Below are 19,005 nucleotides of genomic sequence, written 5' to 3'. Positions count from 1 at the left end.
TAAATTTATATCATATAACCAATCCGGAAAAAATAAAACACAAAATGGTATAGAGATAGACAAGGTGAATGGTTTTCAATATTTAGGAAGCCTTATTAACACAACCAGCAGAGATTTTGAAATAAGAAAAGAAAAAGCATTGAGTGCAATTAATAAATTAAATCAAATATGGAGGTTAAATAATAGTAAAAACCTTAAAACTAAACTTGAGAAAGAAATTGATGGCAGTCACTCACTACTACTTCGTGCTGCGTTGGGAATAAAATGGCAACAGAAAATCAGTAACGAAGTACTATAATTGGCTCTTTGGCCATACCAAAAATAACGAAAACAATAATAAGAAGAAGACTGACAGTGGCTGGAACTCTCTTCGCAATAAAGAAGAAATCATTGCAGATGTTCTGATGTGGCAGCAAAAGCATGGACTCACAAAACAAGGAAAACCAGCGCTCACATACATTGGTGTACTAGAGATGGATACTGGTATGCAGAGAGACGAACTGGCTGTCACAATGGCAGATAGGAAGTTATGGAGGAATCTAGTCTAGTTCGGGTATGTCCCGGACTAAGTATGGATAAGTTACACTATTGGATCTTACAGGGCCTACATAAAACAGAGTACACAACTATATGTACATAAACCAGACGTAGCTCACCCTAATCGCTATGTCAGTACAAGAGCAACACGCGTCTTCTCAATAGGTACTCTACATCAGGCGTAAGGAACTATGGATCGTAATCTGATAGTGAATTAAAAAAACAGAAGGCCTAAAGTTGGGTGAACAGAATGTAGTACCTTGTGTAGACAGGTAATGGGGTCCATCACATTAATCAACATTATGAATATAAATATCTAGATAAAGATCTATCTACACTTTTCAATTCCAGCTGAAAACCCACTGCGTTCACAATCGGAGGAAATCGAGAACAACACATATCTGACGTCATTGTGTGTTATTCATGTGACGAAAATACAAGTTACTTATTTTAATAATTAACATAAATCAAAATTATACTTAATAATAATAATAATAATAATAATAAGATTTATACAGTGCGCATATCCACTAAAGTGCTCAATGCGCTTGTGAAAACCAAATGTGATGTGAAAACAAAAATATTTTATACAAAATATAATATGTTATTTACTAGTATAAACGCACACTTCTGCATGCATGTGTCACACAAGATCTCACGTACAACGAACACAGAGCCATCATTGTGTATCTAATGAAGGAATGTTCTGGTAAATCTTACGTTACAAAAGAAGATAAGGTTGGTTTAATGTTAAGTCAAATTAGGTTACTTAATAGTATTTAAATTAAAAATAGTGTAGGCCTAATGTAATAATTAATGCAAATAAATTACGAATATAAAAACAATAACAATAGGCCCCTATTAAAAATTGTCATAGTAATTTGTATAATCGATTGAAAATTATATTTATATACCAAATTAGAAGATGTAACAAAATGTGCAGACATTATTACAGGACGTGGTCTTCTGTTTTTTTAGAATACATTAGAATCAGTATCAGTATGACTCGATTCCTATTTTGATTAGGCCTAATAATGTAAAAAAAAAAATTGTTAAAAAAAACAAAATGTATTCTTTTCATAACATATTCATTTTTAATTTACACAGTATGGCAAATCTGTAATAGATTTTTACAATGAAAATGCGTGTAAGAAATATGACAACGAATTAAGGGCAGGTCAAAAAGCCGAGATAATTGACATATTGAAAGGTGAGTTTAGCAAAGTAGGCTAACAGGTAGGCTGTAAACATGTGTAAATCAGCTGACAACTAATCTTGAAACAATATTGGTATATCCAGTTGTAATATCACAAAAACTTAAATGAAAACACACTTATTATCTAAAATAAGTTTAGTTTGTAATGTTTCACATTGTCTTGTTTATACTTGTTTATTTTTAAAGTAAAATAAATAACAATATAAGTAAATTCTCAGCCAATGATTATTATTATACAAGTTTCTTGACTCGATACTCATCAAAACAGATTATAGATTTTTACTTATAATCACATTATATTCTTTAACATTATTAATAGAATCGAATTGGGATTATTTAAGAACTAAAGTTTTAGATATTTTTAATTATTGTTTTAATAATAACAGTAACAAAATAGGCCTATACACATATAATATAACAAATAGATAATCAAAACTATGACAATAATAATACAAATAACTTGCACATTCTACAAATCTTTTTTTTATACCGTAATAAAAAAAACAAACAAAAACCTGTGCAATATGAAAAAATATAATATCAAAATCAAACAACAAAAACACCTTTCAACCATGAACAGGACCGTGATCTTTAATTAATGTTTTTATTTCTTATATCTAACTACCTACTGTGTATTTTATACTGTGGGTTTGAGTTTGAGAAAATAATTATAAATAATATTTTTTAACGCATTTAGGCCTATAGCCCGCTTTACAAGAAACAAATCAATATAAAAAAAATATAAAAATCAGCCATTTTAAACAAAACCATTTTTAGTGGACATTTTGTTGGAGATGGGCGATGCATCTATGATGTCACACGGAATAACTGGTTCCAACGCTGCACTTAAAGCCCATGTTACATCAGTATGTTGTGAGTGAGGTTTGAGGATTTTACACTATCTCTTAAATTTTAGCATTTTGCTTCATGTACTTTTATTTACACATATATTCTAACTTTGTTTTAGGTGGACCATTGCCCGACATAGATATTACATTGCCAGGTATGAATAATTGTTCCATACAATAGAATTTTAAGCAAGAATATTGTTATTTCCGAAGTGTTTTTCATTTCTTTTTTTTTTCTTTTTTTAACTATTTCATACGCTTATATGCGTATAATATATTTGGTCTTTAAATAAAGACTACTTTATTGCTTTTATAAATTCTAGTGATTAATCGTATTTCATCAAATCACATTATTACGTTAATTATTTTACCATGTAATGCAATCATTAGGCTACAAATACATTACAACTTCGAAGACGATTGACTTGAGTGGATCTTAATTATCTATGCTACTTCGCTAAATCCGAATTAATAGACAATATAATATGAGACACCTTTGAATGAGTTTAGCGTAGACTTTATAGAGTTCATAGCATTGTACACCAACGCAATTGTAATGTATTTACTCAAAAACAGTAATGTTCATTTTAACTGTTCATTGTATTAAATTATATAATTAACAGATCTAGATATTCCATATGCGATTACTGCGCGTGGTAAGCTTGTAGAGAAGACTTACATTGAAGCATTAACAGAGGGTAAAACTGAAGTGAATCTTGGAATGGTTAAAGTTATTGGACAGGAAGGTGTTGGTAAAACATGTCTTGTCAACGCTTGCATTGGAAACAAGTAAGTAGCAATTAAGAATGATATCACATAATATAATGATAATGTTCATAAGCGCGTAGTTCGAATGAGAGCCATATTCGATGCTATTGTACATTATTCACACTTGTGCAATTGGATGGAACGGGAGGCGGCGCCCTTTTTAAAATAATTATATTAACATTTTATTCAATAATAGAAAATCGTAAAAAACGAGGCTATCTTCCAGATGTGAATATTAACAATTAATTAATATTAATCTTGACTGTAGAATTTGTTTATTATTATTAATTATTTTCATTTTTTAAATGTTATTTACAATGTATTTTTGATGTAGGCCTAATATAATACTGTACACGTATGTATTTATGTTATAAAATTACTAAACGCTTTCCCTTTCCATAACTCTGAAGATTTATTACCGTGTTCACGATAGTGTTTCCTCGTTACATTTGAAAACTTTACAGATTCGTTTTTCCCTTTCAATCCCTGTCTATATTCCCTTTTCGTTTTCAAGATCTAAAATTCCTAATCTTAACTTAGTCATTGACACTTAAATTGAACCTCGTTTTGAGTTTGTTAATATAACGTGCAAGTTTATATAGGAATATAGAGAGATATTATTTAGTTTATTTTGTAAAATGTAGGTGTTTTGGACTTGTAACTGTAACATTTATGTTATTTTCTCTAGACATACTGTAGTAGTAGGTCTAGCGCCTCGTATGTGATTTGGATGTCCATTCTGTTCTCATAAATACCAAACCAAACTAAACTAAAAAGTGAATGCAATATGAATTACTTGTCCTAAGATATTAGTCATTTATTCAATTATGGAGCTTCTATAATTCACACTATGATGGCTAAATGTTTTGTATATATTCGAATATTTTTCAGATTTAACGAAAACCACGAGATCACAGATGGTGTTTCTGTGATAAAAACTGTAGAAACAAATGCTAAAGAACTCACCAAATGGACAGAGGATGAAGAAAGTGGTAAAACTTATCGTTTGTAGACCATCCATCAAACACAAAATAAAATTAGTAATGTATTGAATGAGTTGGGAAGTCAATTCATCACATCTGATATGGATATTGCTGCATACCTCGGAATAAAAGTTTAATTTACTATAGAATAAATCATACCAATTTCTCTTACATTAAATAAATAACCTTCTTTTATTTTAATATGTTTCTTTTTTAAATAGAACCTCAGAGATGTTTTTATAAATAAACTCTGGGATAAGACAACATGTAATTATCTTGACGAACAATATAACTATGTATTAAGCAAATTGTATTTTATTGTTCAAACAATTGAAAGTGCTTCAATTTCGACGAATAATCGACAGAGTTTGTGAAGTTATATTGCTCGCCCAAACACAATAATTTTCAATTCCAAATTGGTGCCAATTGAAACCCTGTTTAGATTTTTATTCAATTAATGTTCTACTACACCTTTTCCCTTTGAAATTTATAATCGTATTTTAGCTAGGCTCTGAATTTATGAGAACGCAGGTTGGTCACGTTACCAGCCTAACATGCACAACATTTTCAAACAGTTTTATAAAAAGCATACTGTTCAAAAAGAACCGTTTAATATCCTTTTCCATTTGAATTACACGTAATGATGCGAGAGAGTTTGGGCAAACTCACGTATATACGCATACGTATCCGTACACAACGGATAAGGTTGAACTTTGTGTTTACCTACCGTTAGATGGCCATACTACTGTAGTAGGATGTACAGTACTCTTTTGTCGTTTTCTTTAAACATTTTATTTAAAACCCTGTCTGAACCGAATAATTAAACATTAAAAATTAAAAACATATTTAAACTTTAATTACTTTTTAGATGATCCAACTTCATTGTTTCGAAAACATGCCGAAGAAAATGTTAAAAGGACAATAGAAGTTAAAAAAGTTGTAGTAGAAGAACGTAAGGTTGGGTCCTCTTTGGAAAAAGTACGTATATACAATATAAATATTTAGGCTAGTTCTATACCTCGGAATTACAAACTATGAAACCAGCATGACTTTACCTTCTTAAATAATATATAATTAATTATTATTTCGTTTAGGTTGTGACTAACGAAACAGCCTCGAACAGTGGTACGTTTAATTATTTTTTACATCGTGTAAACCTAAAATATGTTACTTTTTTTTCAAAAAGACAATTCGCAAAGTCCAGTAGAAAATGTGTTTCTCAATTTTTCCCATTACCATAGATACATTAGGAATACAGGATCAAACTTAAATGGATATATGATTTAATCCGAATAACACATGAGGCTTAAAACGTATTTTGTTTTTATAATTGTCAATGTCTATGCTTTATGTGTATGAACAATCGTTAAATTATACATAAACAAACGTGCTGTGTATAAATTGTGTGATTAACTGTACTACGTTTGTAGTTATCATAGAATGTTGTTCACTCCAGAATATAGATAAATGATTAATATAACACTTATTAATGTGCAGGTAATCCAAAAAATGCTAAAGTAAATGTGAAAGGAAAGATAGAAGTTAAAGAAGAGGTTGTAGTAGAAGAGTCTAAGGCTGCCGCTTCATTTGAACACGTACGTATACACTAGCAAAAGCAAATTATTTATATTAGCTAGGGGTAGTTAGAAAACATAAAAAGGTGATGTATCGTACTAACACTGGATCTCATCACTGAAGTAAGGCATTTCATATACGGATATGGTATAATGGCAAGTGATATCAGACTTGTTGTATGTGAGAACATTTTCTGTGTCATAGTGCTTAGGCAAGATACTTTACTATCATTACGCTCCATCGGAAGCCGTTTCTACAGTAAGTAGTGTTAATATAGTGTCCCACAGTGTTCTGATTATAATGGTCCTGCACACTGGGCTCATGAAGGGAAAGGAGTTATGTACTAAACAAGTCATCCGATGTGAACACGAAGTAAAAGCAAACATCACTGGATTAACCAACTACCCTGACATTTTCATAATACTGTAGATCATTTCATTTGTTTATTCGATTTCATTTGTTTATTGTTACTTGTTCATTCATGAGCCAGAATTGGCTGGTCTTGTAATTTAAACAAGAGTGTAATTAAATAAATAAATAAATAAAAATAGATAAAAATAAATTTGATAAAGAAAAGCCTCTGGCCAATTTTACATTAGGAAATCATATTCATTTTCGGACATACAGATATGTCTTTTCTTAATATTTAACTAAATATAATGCAAAAAAATGAATTTTGTTTTAAGTTATTTTTAACAAAAATATTTTTAAGCTTTTGTACATTCAGATTGGGTAGATATTCTTTTTCTTATATTTTTATAGAACAGGCAGTGGATGAACAATTCACCTGACATTTTCTTAAAATTGCACAAGCGTACAATTATTTTAAAGAAAACTTTGTGTTGTTTAGTTTAAAACTAATGACAACCTAAAGACAATAATTCAAGTAATTTAGCTGGATATTTACAATATCATACATTTTTTTTTGGCTTTTCAGAAAAGCAATGAGTCAACTGAAGAAGGTGTGTTTTGTTTTTGTCTTACGTGGGTTCATCCCACTTTTATTTCCATATACATATAAACATTATTATGTTGCATTCATTTTTTTACATTTCTCTTTTAACACATTTTCTTCTTCATTAACATACATAGTTTGCTAATAACATTGTATTTTTTTTATATCAATGTTTCCAAATTTATTACTAAAATGTTTTTAACAATTAAATAATGTTTTTTAAACAGGTGTGTTTTGTTTGTTGATTTACAATTGTGAAATAATTGCACATCGTTGAGTGAATACTAATGAAAAAACGTCTTAAAAAATCCACTAATTATAAAAATCACTCATTCACAGTTTGCAAATATTATTTAATTGAAATGAACTTTAATATATTCTCAGAAAATCATCACGAGATCATTCTCCGCCATGTTTTTGGTATACCTTTGCAGTGCTATGAAGTTATACGTTCACTCGTACGAATGTATGAGAGCGAACGACAAAATTCCACTGAACAAGTTCTCATAATGTGGCACCATACCATACCATACCATACCATAAACTGACGTCATATCGAATTAGTCGACATAATCGACATGAAAATCTAAAAGTCTATTGACGATGATGATGACGACGACGCTGACGATTTTGTTGACAATGATGATGTTGTCAATGCAAGTGATGTTGTTAAGTTAATTATAATAATTATTTTGAGATGACAATACTAATACAGTGCTTATTTTAACGTTATTTATTTATCTATTTATTGAATTATATTTAAAAGAGTTGAATTTGACCAAAAGCGACGTTCCAGAAAATGCGTCATTTGATGTACGTGATCAACTGGATAAAGATATCATTCAGGATATTTTTGAAAAAGAAGCAGAGATGTCTCCTTTGAAAAACATGTTTAAAATAATGGATCACGGAGGACAGCCGATCTACCATGGAATTATTCGTGTAAGTAGACCTATGAGACTGCATTGAATTATTGTTCTCTATAAATTGCCTTAAGTTTAAAAAGCGTTAGTTTTTGTTTTGTATTCTTATCCACCCTTTAATTTCCATTAGAAATTGTTGAATATATGTACATAAACAGGTTGAAATTATGAGAAATCAAAGGTAATTGAAACTTGATTGATTTCAATAGCCGAAACTTTCGATTCAATATGAACGTAGTGGAATAAAACGTTTACTTTAGGACATGCCATGCATGTATAAGAAAATAACGAATGTTTTGTATTCGTTAAATGAGAACATATTTAATTTGTTGCTCTATGGAATCATTAAACTCATTGGAATACTCTTCCCATTCAATGCATATAAATGTAGTATTTGTATATATTAATTAATGTTACTGTTATCATTTTAAACTGATATAATTGTTTTTATGGTTTTTAAAATTTAGCTCCTTATGACATTAAATGCAGTGTATCTGGTCGTATTCGATTTAAGTAAAGACCTTAATGATCCTGCCATTGTTTTGGATTCAAATGGGGTAAGTATTGTTAAATCTTTACGTACAGTATTTCATCATACTGTATGCCCTTGCAAGATAATTTATTGATTTGTTTAATTGTAAAAACAAATGTTGAGATGTATGTTGTTTGTCATAATATGTTTATAAAAAAATATATTTATTTCAAATTGTTTAGCGCAAACGTGTACACCATTGGACCAATCTCCAATTCATATTATCATCGATTCTCTCAGTTTATTCTCATAGCCGGAAAGTTATTGAGAATTTAAAGGAGAAAGTTAATTTGCCTGTTATTCTTATTGTGGGTACGCACAAAGGAAAGCTTGGAGACACGGAAGAGGAACGAAATGACAGGGTATGTTATATTCGTACGCAAGTCTAGATACATTACTTTGATTTTATGCACATATAAACAAAATGTAAAACATAAGTAAATATTGCCATTATGTTACGTTATGTTGGGATTAATTGTTTTAATAGATATGTCCATTCATTAGGCCTAGGTTCCAATATTCGATTCCTACACAATTTAAGTTTTTTTATTTATTTTAGTTAATATTTAACATTCAACAATAAGCTAACATGTATTAGTACACTTTCCAACGATTTAAAAGTCGATGACCGTTAAACACCAATTCAATAATGTGAAAGAAATATGGTAGAAGGCGCGAGGAAGTTTCTTCGAAATTGTATTTGTTGATATAAATGAAACATTATAAAACATCAACCCGGTACCGGTGACTTGTGAGTAGATACATTCCAGAGTAAACTTTTTTAGGTTTAAATCTAGGCTAATATAACACATTATTTTAAATGGTTAATTATTTTCTTATTTATATTCATAATGTTGAAATCGGTTTTTTAACTTCATTCACGTTTATTATTACATTTTATATTCTGGTTAACGAGTTTTCCAGTTTAATATTTGTTAAAATACCATTCCCTACGTTTTTTAGATCTAATTTAAGGTCACAAACTATATTTAATATACAAACAAATACTATATGGCCCTATATTGCGATAACTTTTTTGATCTTTAACCCGTTAAAAATGTAAAAAATAAGTCGATTCTATAATCGATTTTAATCTAAGTGGCCCGCTATAAATCGGATTGATATTTTCGTTTTTATTCGCGTGCAATGCAACTCTAGAGCTCATTATGTCGGTCGGTTGGTCGGTCGGTTAATCGGTAAACACTAACTTGAGCACGCGACTGCAGCCATGTATATGGCCTTGTTCTTCTGCAATTCACCCATTTTCGATCGATCAATGCAGCCAATTAATACAGCAAAGACAAAAAAAACCTAGCTAGGCTAGGCCTAAAGACCGTCCACGAGAGGACATTCGACGCAATCTATTTAGGTAGTGCACTTAATATGTTTCTCTCTTTTTATCATGATTTACCATAAAACGTGGTTTAATGTTTTTAAAGTAATTATATGCATTCACTTTACAAAACGTTGTAGGGAATGTGACAATATATACGGTAGGTTATTATATGCATAAAATGCATATAACCAATGTTAATCAATTGTATGTATGTGGACTGTTGTGAAATTAATTCAATGTTAGCGTTTCATTCATAAAGCCACATTATACATGATGAACATTTTCTGGTCGATCACTATGAATGTGGTTGTTCCATACACAAACAAATAAATGACATAGCATGTTTAATATTGCATTTATAACCTGTACGGTATTTTATATTGATACATCTTCACAATTTTAGATATGATACAACCAGATTGGTTTGTGTTTTTGTTTAAATTCAGTCAAAGAAGTTGTTGAAGATGATTGATGAGGCTCTGATAGGGAAACCGTACCAAAAACATGTACATCGAATGTTTGCTGTTGAAAACAGTGAAGCAACTACTGATAAGAGCTTTGATGATCTTAAAAAAGAAATCAATAAGCTCATGAACCAATTAAGAAAGATTATTCCGTTGAAGTGGATGCGCTTTCGATGTGAAATATATAATCTACGGGTGGAGAAACTGATATGTACTTTAGAAGAGGTAAATTTGAAAAGAAATATCCATTATTGTACCACTACATTAAACATTGTGCAATAAATATTTTAAAATGGTACATTTTTGACATACAGTTTTAAATTGTTAAAATTCTTTTAAAATGTACATTATAAATATTTATTTATAGTAAAAAGAAAAAACAACCTTAAAACTGTTCGTGTTACAGATATAGATAGATAACTCTATACTGTAGTCCCATATCATATTACAACAATAGTTTATCTGAGGATTATAATATACCTTCTTTAAAGAAGAACGATTAGAGTTTCATCCATGGTATAACGTATCTGAGTTATCTAGTAAAAGCTAGCCTTATCTCAGGTTCGAATCTTATACATTACATTACAGTAGATATGTAATAAATAACGGTGACAGATACGATGCATGAAAAGACAATTAGATTTTTTTATTTTGATGTTAAACTTTTCAGGTTAAAGTACTGGCAAGAAAAATCGGAATTCTTGATGAAAATCAACAGTCGGCCCTTCTTAACTTCCTGTATGATCTTGGTGACATCATCTACATGCCTGATAATGAATCATTAAAAGACGAAGTGGTGGTAGATCCTATGGGATTGGTTAAAGTTATCACCGCGTTTGTCACTGTGATTCCACCTAACTTTCCAGTAAGTTACCTCATAGTACGGGCTGACATTTTCCTTTAAGAAGAATAGGCCTAATGTGAAAATGTTAGTTGTAGGCCTATTATCTTTTGTCTCAATGTAAACGGTTGCTCTATTTACTTTTTCTCTTTCTGTTTTAAATTTGTAAACACCGTATTTGAATTAGACCCGAAACCTGCGACGGCTTTATTGATTTTTTCAACTTACCCTTACGAGATGCGGTAATTACACTGATGTGACTTCTTTATAAAAAATATATTGTTGATATTTATTTGTCATTTTATCCAATCATCCATTGGATCATCAAAAAGAAAATGTATTAATACTTTTCACTATAAATATATTGTTTCCACCACTTGCGTGCCTTATACAGAAGCACAACAAATCACAATATTTATTTTGTATTCTATTTTAGACAGGTATGTACCGTGAAGCCTTTTGGAACCTTAACAAAGGCATACTGGATGAAACGTTGTTACGTAAATTGTGGGAGGAGCAGGGTGGTATTGATATGGAGAAGTTCCAATACCTCGTAGAGTTAATGATTCGACTTGGTTTCATTTGTAGGAAGATAACCTCTACTAGTAAAAACAAGGCAACGGTATGTTTTTTTGTGCTTGACTCGAACCACCTTGGATATTTGAGTTGACAATGACAGAAATTAGATCACTGTCTTCTATTTACGTAAGGGCAAAATGAGGGAAATCGCGCATTACTTCTAGAATGTTTACCCGATGGTATATAAAGTTGGTTCGTACTTTCGGTACTGATTTAAACCACATGATAACCCTGTTTGCTAATTAAGTTGAGTTAGATAATTAGTTATTGACAATTAAAACTAATTTAGCTTCAACGATTTGCTCCGACCGTGGTAGACACTGTCTAATGGATGTCCATCTTGAAAAATACCCGCACACAGTAATAATAATAGGATACTTCGCATTTACCTATCTCCTTCTACGATAACTGTTTTTAATAGTTGAAAACCGGTTGAACAGCTCTAGTACAGCATCATAATGTTGAAGACAGGCCGATTTTCTTAAAAAAATACTGTTTTGATAGATTTAATATACGTTATACAAATGTATTGATTTGCGATGAATGGAAAATTCCAACCTCTCAGTCTTCCTATAATTATTTGTTTTAACACAAGTAGGTAAATTGATGGGCCCTTGGAGGATAGATATATAGCATTGCAATACTTTGACAATACTGTAAATACGTATTAACCACTTTTGGTCGCCATTTGAATCGCAAATTTCTTACTATGAGCAGTGTGGGTACTGTTAGATATACAAACACATATGAAAATAACCTTTATTACTGTGAGTGTGGGTAGGCCCTACTGATATAAACACATAATATACAAATAAACGTTATTACTGACAGTTGCTTCGTTTGTATTAATTAATAATTACAAAAAATATAAACGTCGTAGTTGTGTATCGTTACATTTACTATTTCAATCGACTATTTTTAGAAAGTATTAAATCTCAATTTAATGGTAGGTATGTTTATTTATTTCGATATAAAAAAACATATATATAGGCCTATACAAAAAGCAGCTGAAGCTGAAAGTATTGCATTTACATAAAATCAGTATAAAAAGTACACAAAACCATCAAAACATAAACATAGAAAAATATCAATACATTATAGTAATACAAATTTATACAAAAAACAATCAAACACGACAAAGTCATACAAATACAAAGGGAAAATCAACCACAGCAAAATAGTAAGAGTACCTATTGCACATGAGACAAAAAAAGGAAAATTAGATCATGTACATGCTAGTTAATTATTTAAAAAGTTCATCAAACAGTATGATGCTTATTTTAAATCTGGACCAACGTGGGTATAGGGGACTTTCTATAGGCCTATCTCTCAGTCTTAAATTTCGGAATTTCAAGCAAATGATTAGATCTCAAAGTTCTCGAGGGTTTGTAATACAGGTGAAGCATACAGTATCTCTGAATTCATCATAATTCAGCAAACTATTGCCAAAAGCAAGTGTAAGTAGATCCCTTCTTTCCAAGTGAGGGAATACCAATAATTGAAAGAGCATTATCATAAATGATATAGTCAGACCCTGAACAAATTTGAAAGGCCCTTTTTCTGACTCTTTCAATAGCCTCACAATTGGATCGAGACAAAGCGCCATGCCAAACAGATGCAGCATATTCTAATACCGGTCTTATATACGAAGTATACACTGTGATTAAGTCAACACATGCAACATTAGCTTTCTTAAGAATACATAATGAAAACAAACGTCTGGAGGCTCTAGAAACGATATCCACAGTATTAAGATCCCACTTATTATAGGCCTCTACAACATGAACAAAATATCTCGTTACTTTGTGTATAAAGAATATATTTAAAAATTCTTTCTTTTTGTACCCATCCTCTTCCCCATCCCTCACCCCTAATGTTACATACAAAACACAAATTGGGTTTGTTTAAATGAGTCCAAATCAAAAATTGTTTTTTCGTCAAATTTCAGTTGACTACATAAATCATTGTCTATTCATTTTATCATCCGAAACATTTGTATATGGATATTATAACTCCGTTGATAATGCTTTCTGGTTTATGTGTATGTTGCGAGCTGTTTCGATACAAATAGGAAAATTATGTGGTGGTCATAGTTATTACGAGGTTTAGTGAACTACAGATTTTTTATTCATACTACATTTATTAGTGTGTGTACAATTTCAATTAAATGGCGTATTTTATTTTTTCAATATTTTTAAATAATATTTCAGGAATCAGATGCCAATCATTCGTTTTTTGTGCCACTGCGACTTGCTTTTGATACTCCATTCAGTGAATCGGGATCTGTACCTGATGACAACCAAGCTATCAGTATCTATTACGACCTTTGTGGATATCTGCCTGACGTAGTGTTTCCATATTTAGTTATTGAGTTCATTAACAAATATCAGAAGGAAACCGGAGATGATCCAGCATTAACGCATGATTTGGCCGAACTCTACTTTGACCAATTTCATCACGTGATCTTGTCTCTTGTCAAATTCGTAACTAAGAAGAATGAGCGAAAGTTCCTGTTAAAGGTATGATATATTATTTTCAGTAATTCAAGTAAATATCCAATTTTTGAAATCCTATTGTATGCGACTTTTCAGCACCACCATTATCGGCGCGGGTGGAACAGCACTTTTTTTCCAATTTACAAGCATCAGAGAAATGTTATTACTGTAATTATATTGTGCTATCAAAGGTGAACAAAAAAATGTAAAACGCAGACAAAATAATGTTGCAGCAATTTCCGGTACCGATTATTGATTAAAAACGCTATAGTATGCCTTATATAAAAAAGAAACATAAACATCATTCCTTTAATAGTTTTTGCCACAATTACATTTAGCTTACACAACTTTGGACACGATAAAGTATAGGCCTATATTATGCCAGAACATTCATTCATAACGTTTGCTATGCACATACCAATATACTGCATGCTTCTTTTAAAATATTAGGTAACTATTACACGTAGAAAGGCAATTAAGGAAACAATACACACAGTATGTGAACCCACTCCCGAAGCATGTAAAGAGGTATGTATTTATATATATATATATATATTATTATATATTATAATTTACCTATTATATTGTAGGCTTTTTGTAAGTACTCGACAAGTAAACACATTTTGCTAACGTTAATAATTTATTCAGGTCAATTAAGGTGGCTCTATATTTATTTCCGTTTAATATTGTATTGTTTAGGTTTATTTTAAAAAGAAATAAAAATTAATTTTGTATAACTTTTGCTAATGATAGACATCCTAATTTAAAAAACATTAAAATGCAATTCTTGTTTTTGAAAGGTGTTGTCAACGATTGAGATGTCATTTGGACATTCCAGAGACGGTGGTAGAAGGGGGATTACCTTCCACAGATGCATTCCCTGCGATTGTAGCGAGACATCCGAAAAGAAGCATATGCAAATTCTTGGAGATTTCCAGGATGACTTGTTGCCATGCAACATAAAAGGCATGGATGTGACACGTTACAAGCGACTCTTTGGCGGTAAGTTTAAGGATAGGCTACTACAGTAAAATATAGAGAACAAATAACATAGAACTGGTTCATAGATTATAGTGTTATAACTAGGAAAAGATGTGTATTACTATAGGCTGACATAGTGTGAATACTGCCCAAATGTTAATATTTCAATAGATTATGCTTATATATAAGTTATAATTAACAATTAAACAACTTTAAATAATATAATTCAATCAAAGACTAATTACGATTGTTCCTTTTTATCTAGGCCTATATGTTTTACTAGTGTACACTCTGAGATTCTTTTTTAAATCAAAATGAAACGATGCAATCTAATTTTAATTTTTAAAAAATTTTTTTGAATATTATGTTTATTTTGATTATTGTGTTGTTTATACAATAATAGTCAAAAGTTCAGTAAACTTGCGAAATAGGATTTTAAACGTACAATTTATAGTTAGGTATGGTATCAATATCAGATAGTCTCACTTATGTTATGTGGTCACTATCCTTTAATTGATTAGCTGCTTGTTTCTATGTATAAACAAGCACAATTCGACCTACAGTAGGTAGTTTATTGTCACTGTACTTAAAAACAATGTTATGTTAACGTTTTATAAAGTAATTTAATAATAATTCAATTGTAAGGCTTACCATTTTTTATATAGAAGTTTACTAATACGTAGTCCTACGTTTTGTACTTAGATACACCGAATGATGTTCCTCAGGCTACAGGTTAGTTGGTTCCACTTTTTTTGCATCAAGTGCGAATTGTTCTTACAGAACAATTTCGTAAAAATCCCCGTACAATGTACATGCTCTCCTATAACTGTTGATCAGTATTTGAGGCTGATTAATGGAAATATAATGAGGATTAAGCATTATAATTCTGTCGCTCTGTTTAGACGCCACATAAGATACAAAATGAAAAGCTAATTACTGGCCCCGCGTCATATTATATCATCACAATGGTAATGTATCTAGATTTCTCAAGTATCATAGGAATTTTTGGTAAGCCTATTACAATATCACATGTGTGACACGTGTATCTCATGGTATCATACAGTATACCGTAACATAACCATTAACCTAACCTTATACGACACGTCGGGCTCCACATGTGATACAAATGAGATACTGTGTTACAAACTTATTTCTATGATACTGTGAAAATATTGAAGTATGTGTAGATACAACAAATATTTCGTTAAAATCCCCGTACAATATACGTGCTCTCCTATAACTGTTGATCAGTATTTGAGGCTGATTGATGGAAATATAATGAGGATTATGCATTATTATAATTCTGTCGCTTTGTTTTGACGCCACATAAGATAATAAATGAAAAGCTAATAACTGGTCCCGCGTCATATATCATCACAATGGTAATGTATCTAGATTTCTCCAGTATCATAGGAATATTTGGTATTACAATATCACATGTATGACACATGTATCTTATAGTATCATACAGTAAACTATAACAGAACCCTTAACTTAACCTTATACGACACGTGAGGCTCCACATGTGATACAAATGAGATACTGTATTACAAACATATTCCTATGATACTTTGCATGCAAATATTTAAGTATGTGTAGATACAACACTGATAATCGGGTAAAATATTACTTTAGGTAATATAGATGTGCCTACAGTATGTCCGATATGATGCATACAGTTAAACAAACAAACTTTAAGTAATATAGATGTGCCTACAGTATGTCCGATATGATACATACAGTTAAACAAACAAACTTTAGGTAATATAGATGTGCCTACAGTGTGTCCGATATGATGCATACAGTTAAACAAACAAACTTTAAGTAATATAGATGTGCCTACAGTATGTCCGATATGATGCATACGGTTAAACAAACAAACTTTAGGTAATATAAATGTGCCTACAGTATGTCCGATATGATGCATACAGTTAAACAAACAAACTTTAGGTAATATAGATGTGCCTACAGTATGTCCGATATGATGCATACAGTTAAACAAACGTGCATTATAAAATCTCATCTGTATACGTCAACTATAATTAATTAATTCAAATCTAAGTTAGATTTACCCCTTATTACACGTTTATTATTATTTATTTATTACATTATAATTATTTATAAACAAGTATGAACTATCTAAAATTGTCAAATAGTTTGAATTTCCCAATAACGTAGCAGTAGCCACAAATGCATTCAAGCAGGAATGCCTCCGTCAGGTTAAAGTTAAAAAAGAAATACAAAACAAAACTTAATAACATTATAAATGTATATACAGGCCAAATACAACAATAACTACTAAATTTCTAGCAAGCTACCTTTTCTGATTTATTATCTATCAGAGACGATGTTTTTTTAGTGGATGATTTATTTAATTAATTTTTATTAATTTAATGTATATATATATATATATATTTAGATGCAGGCTTATTAACGGGTGGAGAAATAGCGGATCTAGCCAACAACCTGTGCGGTGAATGGGAAGAACTAGGATTACGTCTTGGCTTCACGAAAGCCAATCTTTATACATTTAAACAAGACAATCCTAATAACATACAAGGAGCAATGCAAAGCATGTTAGAGGTGTGGCAGTGCAAGAAGAAGTCCAAGCATTCACAGCTTATAGAAGCTCTAAGGCATACAGGCAGAACAGACCTAGCTGATCAATTTGAACGTACTTAATGGTTGAAACTGAACCCTAACTTCTCTTCCTTGTGGGCATCACCACTGGTCGGTATAGAGGAGCGTGGCTGAAATGTGCGTGGGTTAACCAGGCAGCAACATCGTCAGGTACATCGTCGCATTCGTCAAATACACCACCATACAATACACCATCATTAAGAACATCACCACTGGTCAATAATTCTCAGGTACATTATCAACGTTATTGTATACATCATACCCGCCGTCCGTATGCCCATCTATAATGTACTTGCACGATTCATTCAGTATCGGCTGGGAACATCATCATCACATCAATATAATAATACAACCTTTTTCAGAAGTGTACATATAACAAAGTCTGTATTCGGTTATAACCTTTTAAACTCTCTTTTATTTTTGTATATTGAATTATGTAATATACAGTTATTATATTGAATGTATGAGTACTTATGTATCCTGAGATTATAAGCTTTCAGGCTTATGTTACAATAAATACTTAATACTATTATATAGACGCTAGTTATAACTTGGACCTTTTAACACTGCACTACAGGCTGTTTCATGAGGAGTAACTCAATCTGCAGGTGCTTGGTCAAGTTAATTAATACATACAATAAAACGAAATCAATAGAATTAAATTAACTCTCTTTGCTATGTTGTAGTTAAGATTTGTTTATATTTTTGAACATTACCATATTGTTAAAGCAGAAGTAACATTTACTGAATAATATGTGTAAATAAAATTAAATAAACAATAATAAATAAATATATATATATATGCACTGATGAAGGGCTAGTGTTGCCCGAAAGCTCTGCTAACTTTTCTGGCTGTTTACTTTATCGTTTTGATTTAGCTTTTCGCTTTTTTTATTTGTATCTCCATTGAGATCCAGCCACTGATACCCACAGCATTGTCATTTTTTTCAGTAATTTGCCTTTGGATTTATATATATATATAATAAATATCGAGCCTACGCGTGGATCTTAGACACACTGTTTTAATATAATTATAATATGGTGTATTCAAATTGGTTTTAAAAGCTTTTCATGCTGGGTTACTAATAAGTATTTTGAAAGAAAAGAAATTGTTGGCTGTAGTTTGTTTAGTCTTGTTGTGAGATTTACTCTCTAACCTTTATTTCAGTACATCATAATCTTTAGGCCTATTAGAATTAGTTTATCACTGTTACATATCATTAAATAAAATGTGATGTTTTGTTTCTTCTTATAGTTTGATGTTATGGCTTTTTTCTGTTAATAAAAAGTGTCCTATTTATCTTTAAGATTATTTTACAATTCAACAGATCA

At 30.9% G+C, this 19,005-nt stretch overlaps 2 protein-coding genes across 2 annotated transcripts; both read left to right on the top strand.

Annotated features, from left to right (window-relative positions):
- Positions 1-2,157: 2,157 nt before the first annotated feature.
- LOC144842980 (uncharacterized) lies at positions 2,158-4,503 on the top strand. Its single transcript, XM_078699611.1, has 3 exons — positions 2,158-2,756; positions 3,225-3,390; positions 4,261-4,503. Exons 1-3 carry the CDS (start codon positions 2,681-2,683, stop codon positions 4,379-4,381), a joined length of 363 nt encoding a protein of 120 aa, XP_078555737.1. The 5' UTR covers positions 2,158-2,680; the 3' UTR covers positions 4,382-4,503.
- A 492-nt stretch (positions 4,504-4,995) lies between these two features.
- On the top strand, positions 4,996-15,776 carry LOC144842414 (uncharacterized). The gene is made up of 14 exons (XM_078698866.1): positions 4,996-5,035; positions 5,221-5,304; positions 5,850-5,947; positions 6,865-6,889; positions 7,649-7,824; positions 8,273-8,362; positions 8,520-8,699; positions 10,120-10,362; positions 10,808-11,002; positions 11,415-11,600; positions 13,768-14,076; positions 14,503-14,580; positions 14,853-15,054; positions 15,736-15,776. The coding sequence occupies exons 1-14, from the start codon at positions 4,996-4,998 to the stop codon at positions 15,768-15,770; spliced, it is 1,941 nt and encodes a 646-aa protein (XP_078554992.1). The 3' UTR covers positions 15,771-15,776.
- The last annotated feature ends 3,229 nt before the right edge of the window (positions 15,777-19,005 follow it).

The sequence above is a fragment of the Antedon bifida genome, chromosome 5 (assembly GCF_963402885.1).
Source record: "Antedon bifida chromosome 5, ecAntBifi1.1, whole genome shotgun sequence".
Lineage (NCBI taxonomy): Eukaryota > Metazoa > Echinodermata > Crinoidea > Comatulida > Antedonidae > Antedon > Antedon bifida.
Note: the sequence above shows the minus strand (reverse complement) of the source record. Positions and strands in the feature narration are given on the sequence as shown.

What these genes read in the sequence shown, in the direction of transcription:
- LOC144842414 (XM_078698866.1), top strand. Translation starts at nt 4,996, where the DNA reads ATGCGAGAGAGTTTGGGCAAACTCACGTATATACGCATAC. An exon ending in TGATATGTACTTTAGAAGAG is followed by an intron (nt 10,363 to 10,807) that starts GTAAATTTGAAA and finishes TAAACTTTTCAG; the next exon opens with GTTAAAGTACTGGCAAGAAA. An exon ending in CTAGTAAAAACAAGGCAACG is followed by an intron (nt 11,601 to 13,767) that starts GTATGTTTTTTT and finishes ATAATATTTCAG; the next exon opens with GAATCAGATGCCAATCATTC.
- LOC144842980 (XM_078699611.1), top strand. Translation starts at nt 2,681, where the DNA reads ATGTACTTTTATTTACACATATATTCTAACTTTGTTTTAGGTGGACCA. An exon ending in CATAGATATTACATTGCCAG is followed by an intron (nt 2,757 to 3,224) that starts GTATGAATAATT and finishes TATAATTAACAG; the next exon opens with ATCTAGATATTCCATATGCG. An exon ending in AACGCTTGCATTGGAAACAA is followed by an intron (nt 3,391 to 4,260) that starts GTAAGTAGCAAT and finishes AATATTTTTCAG; the next exon opens with ATTTAACGAAAACCACGAGA.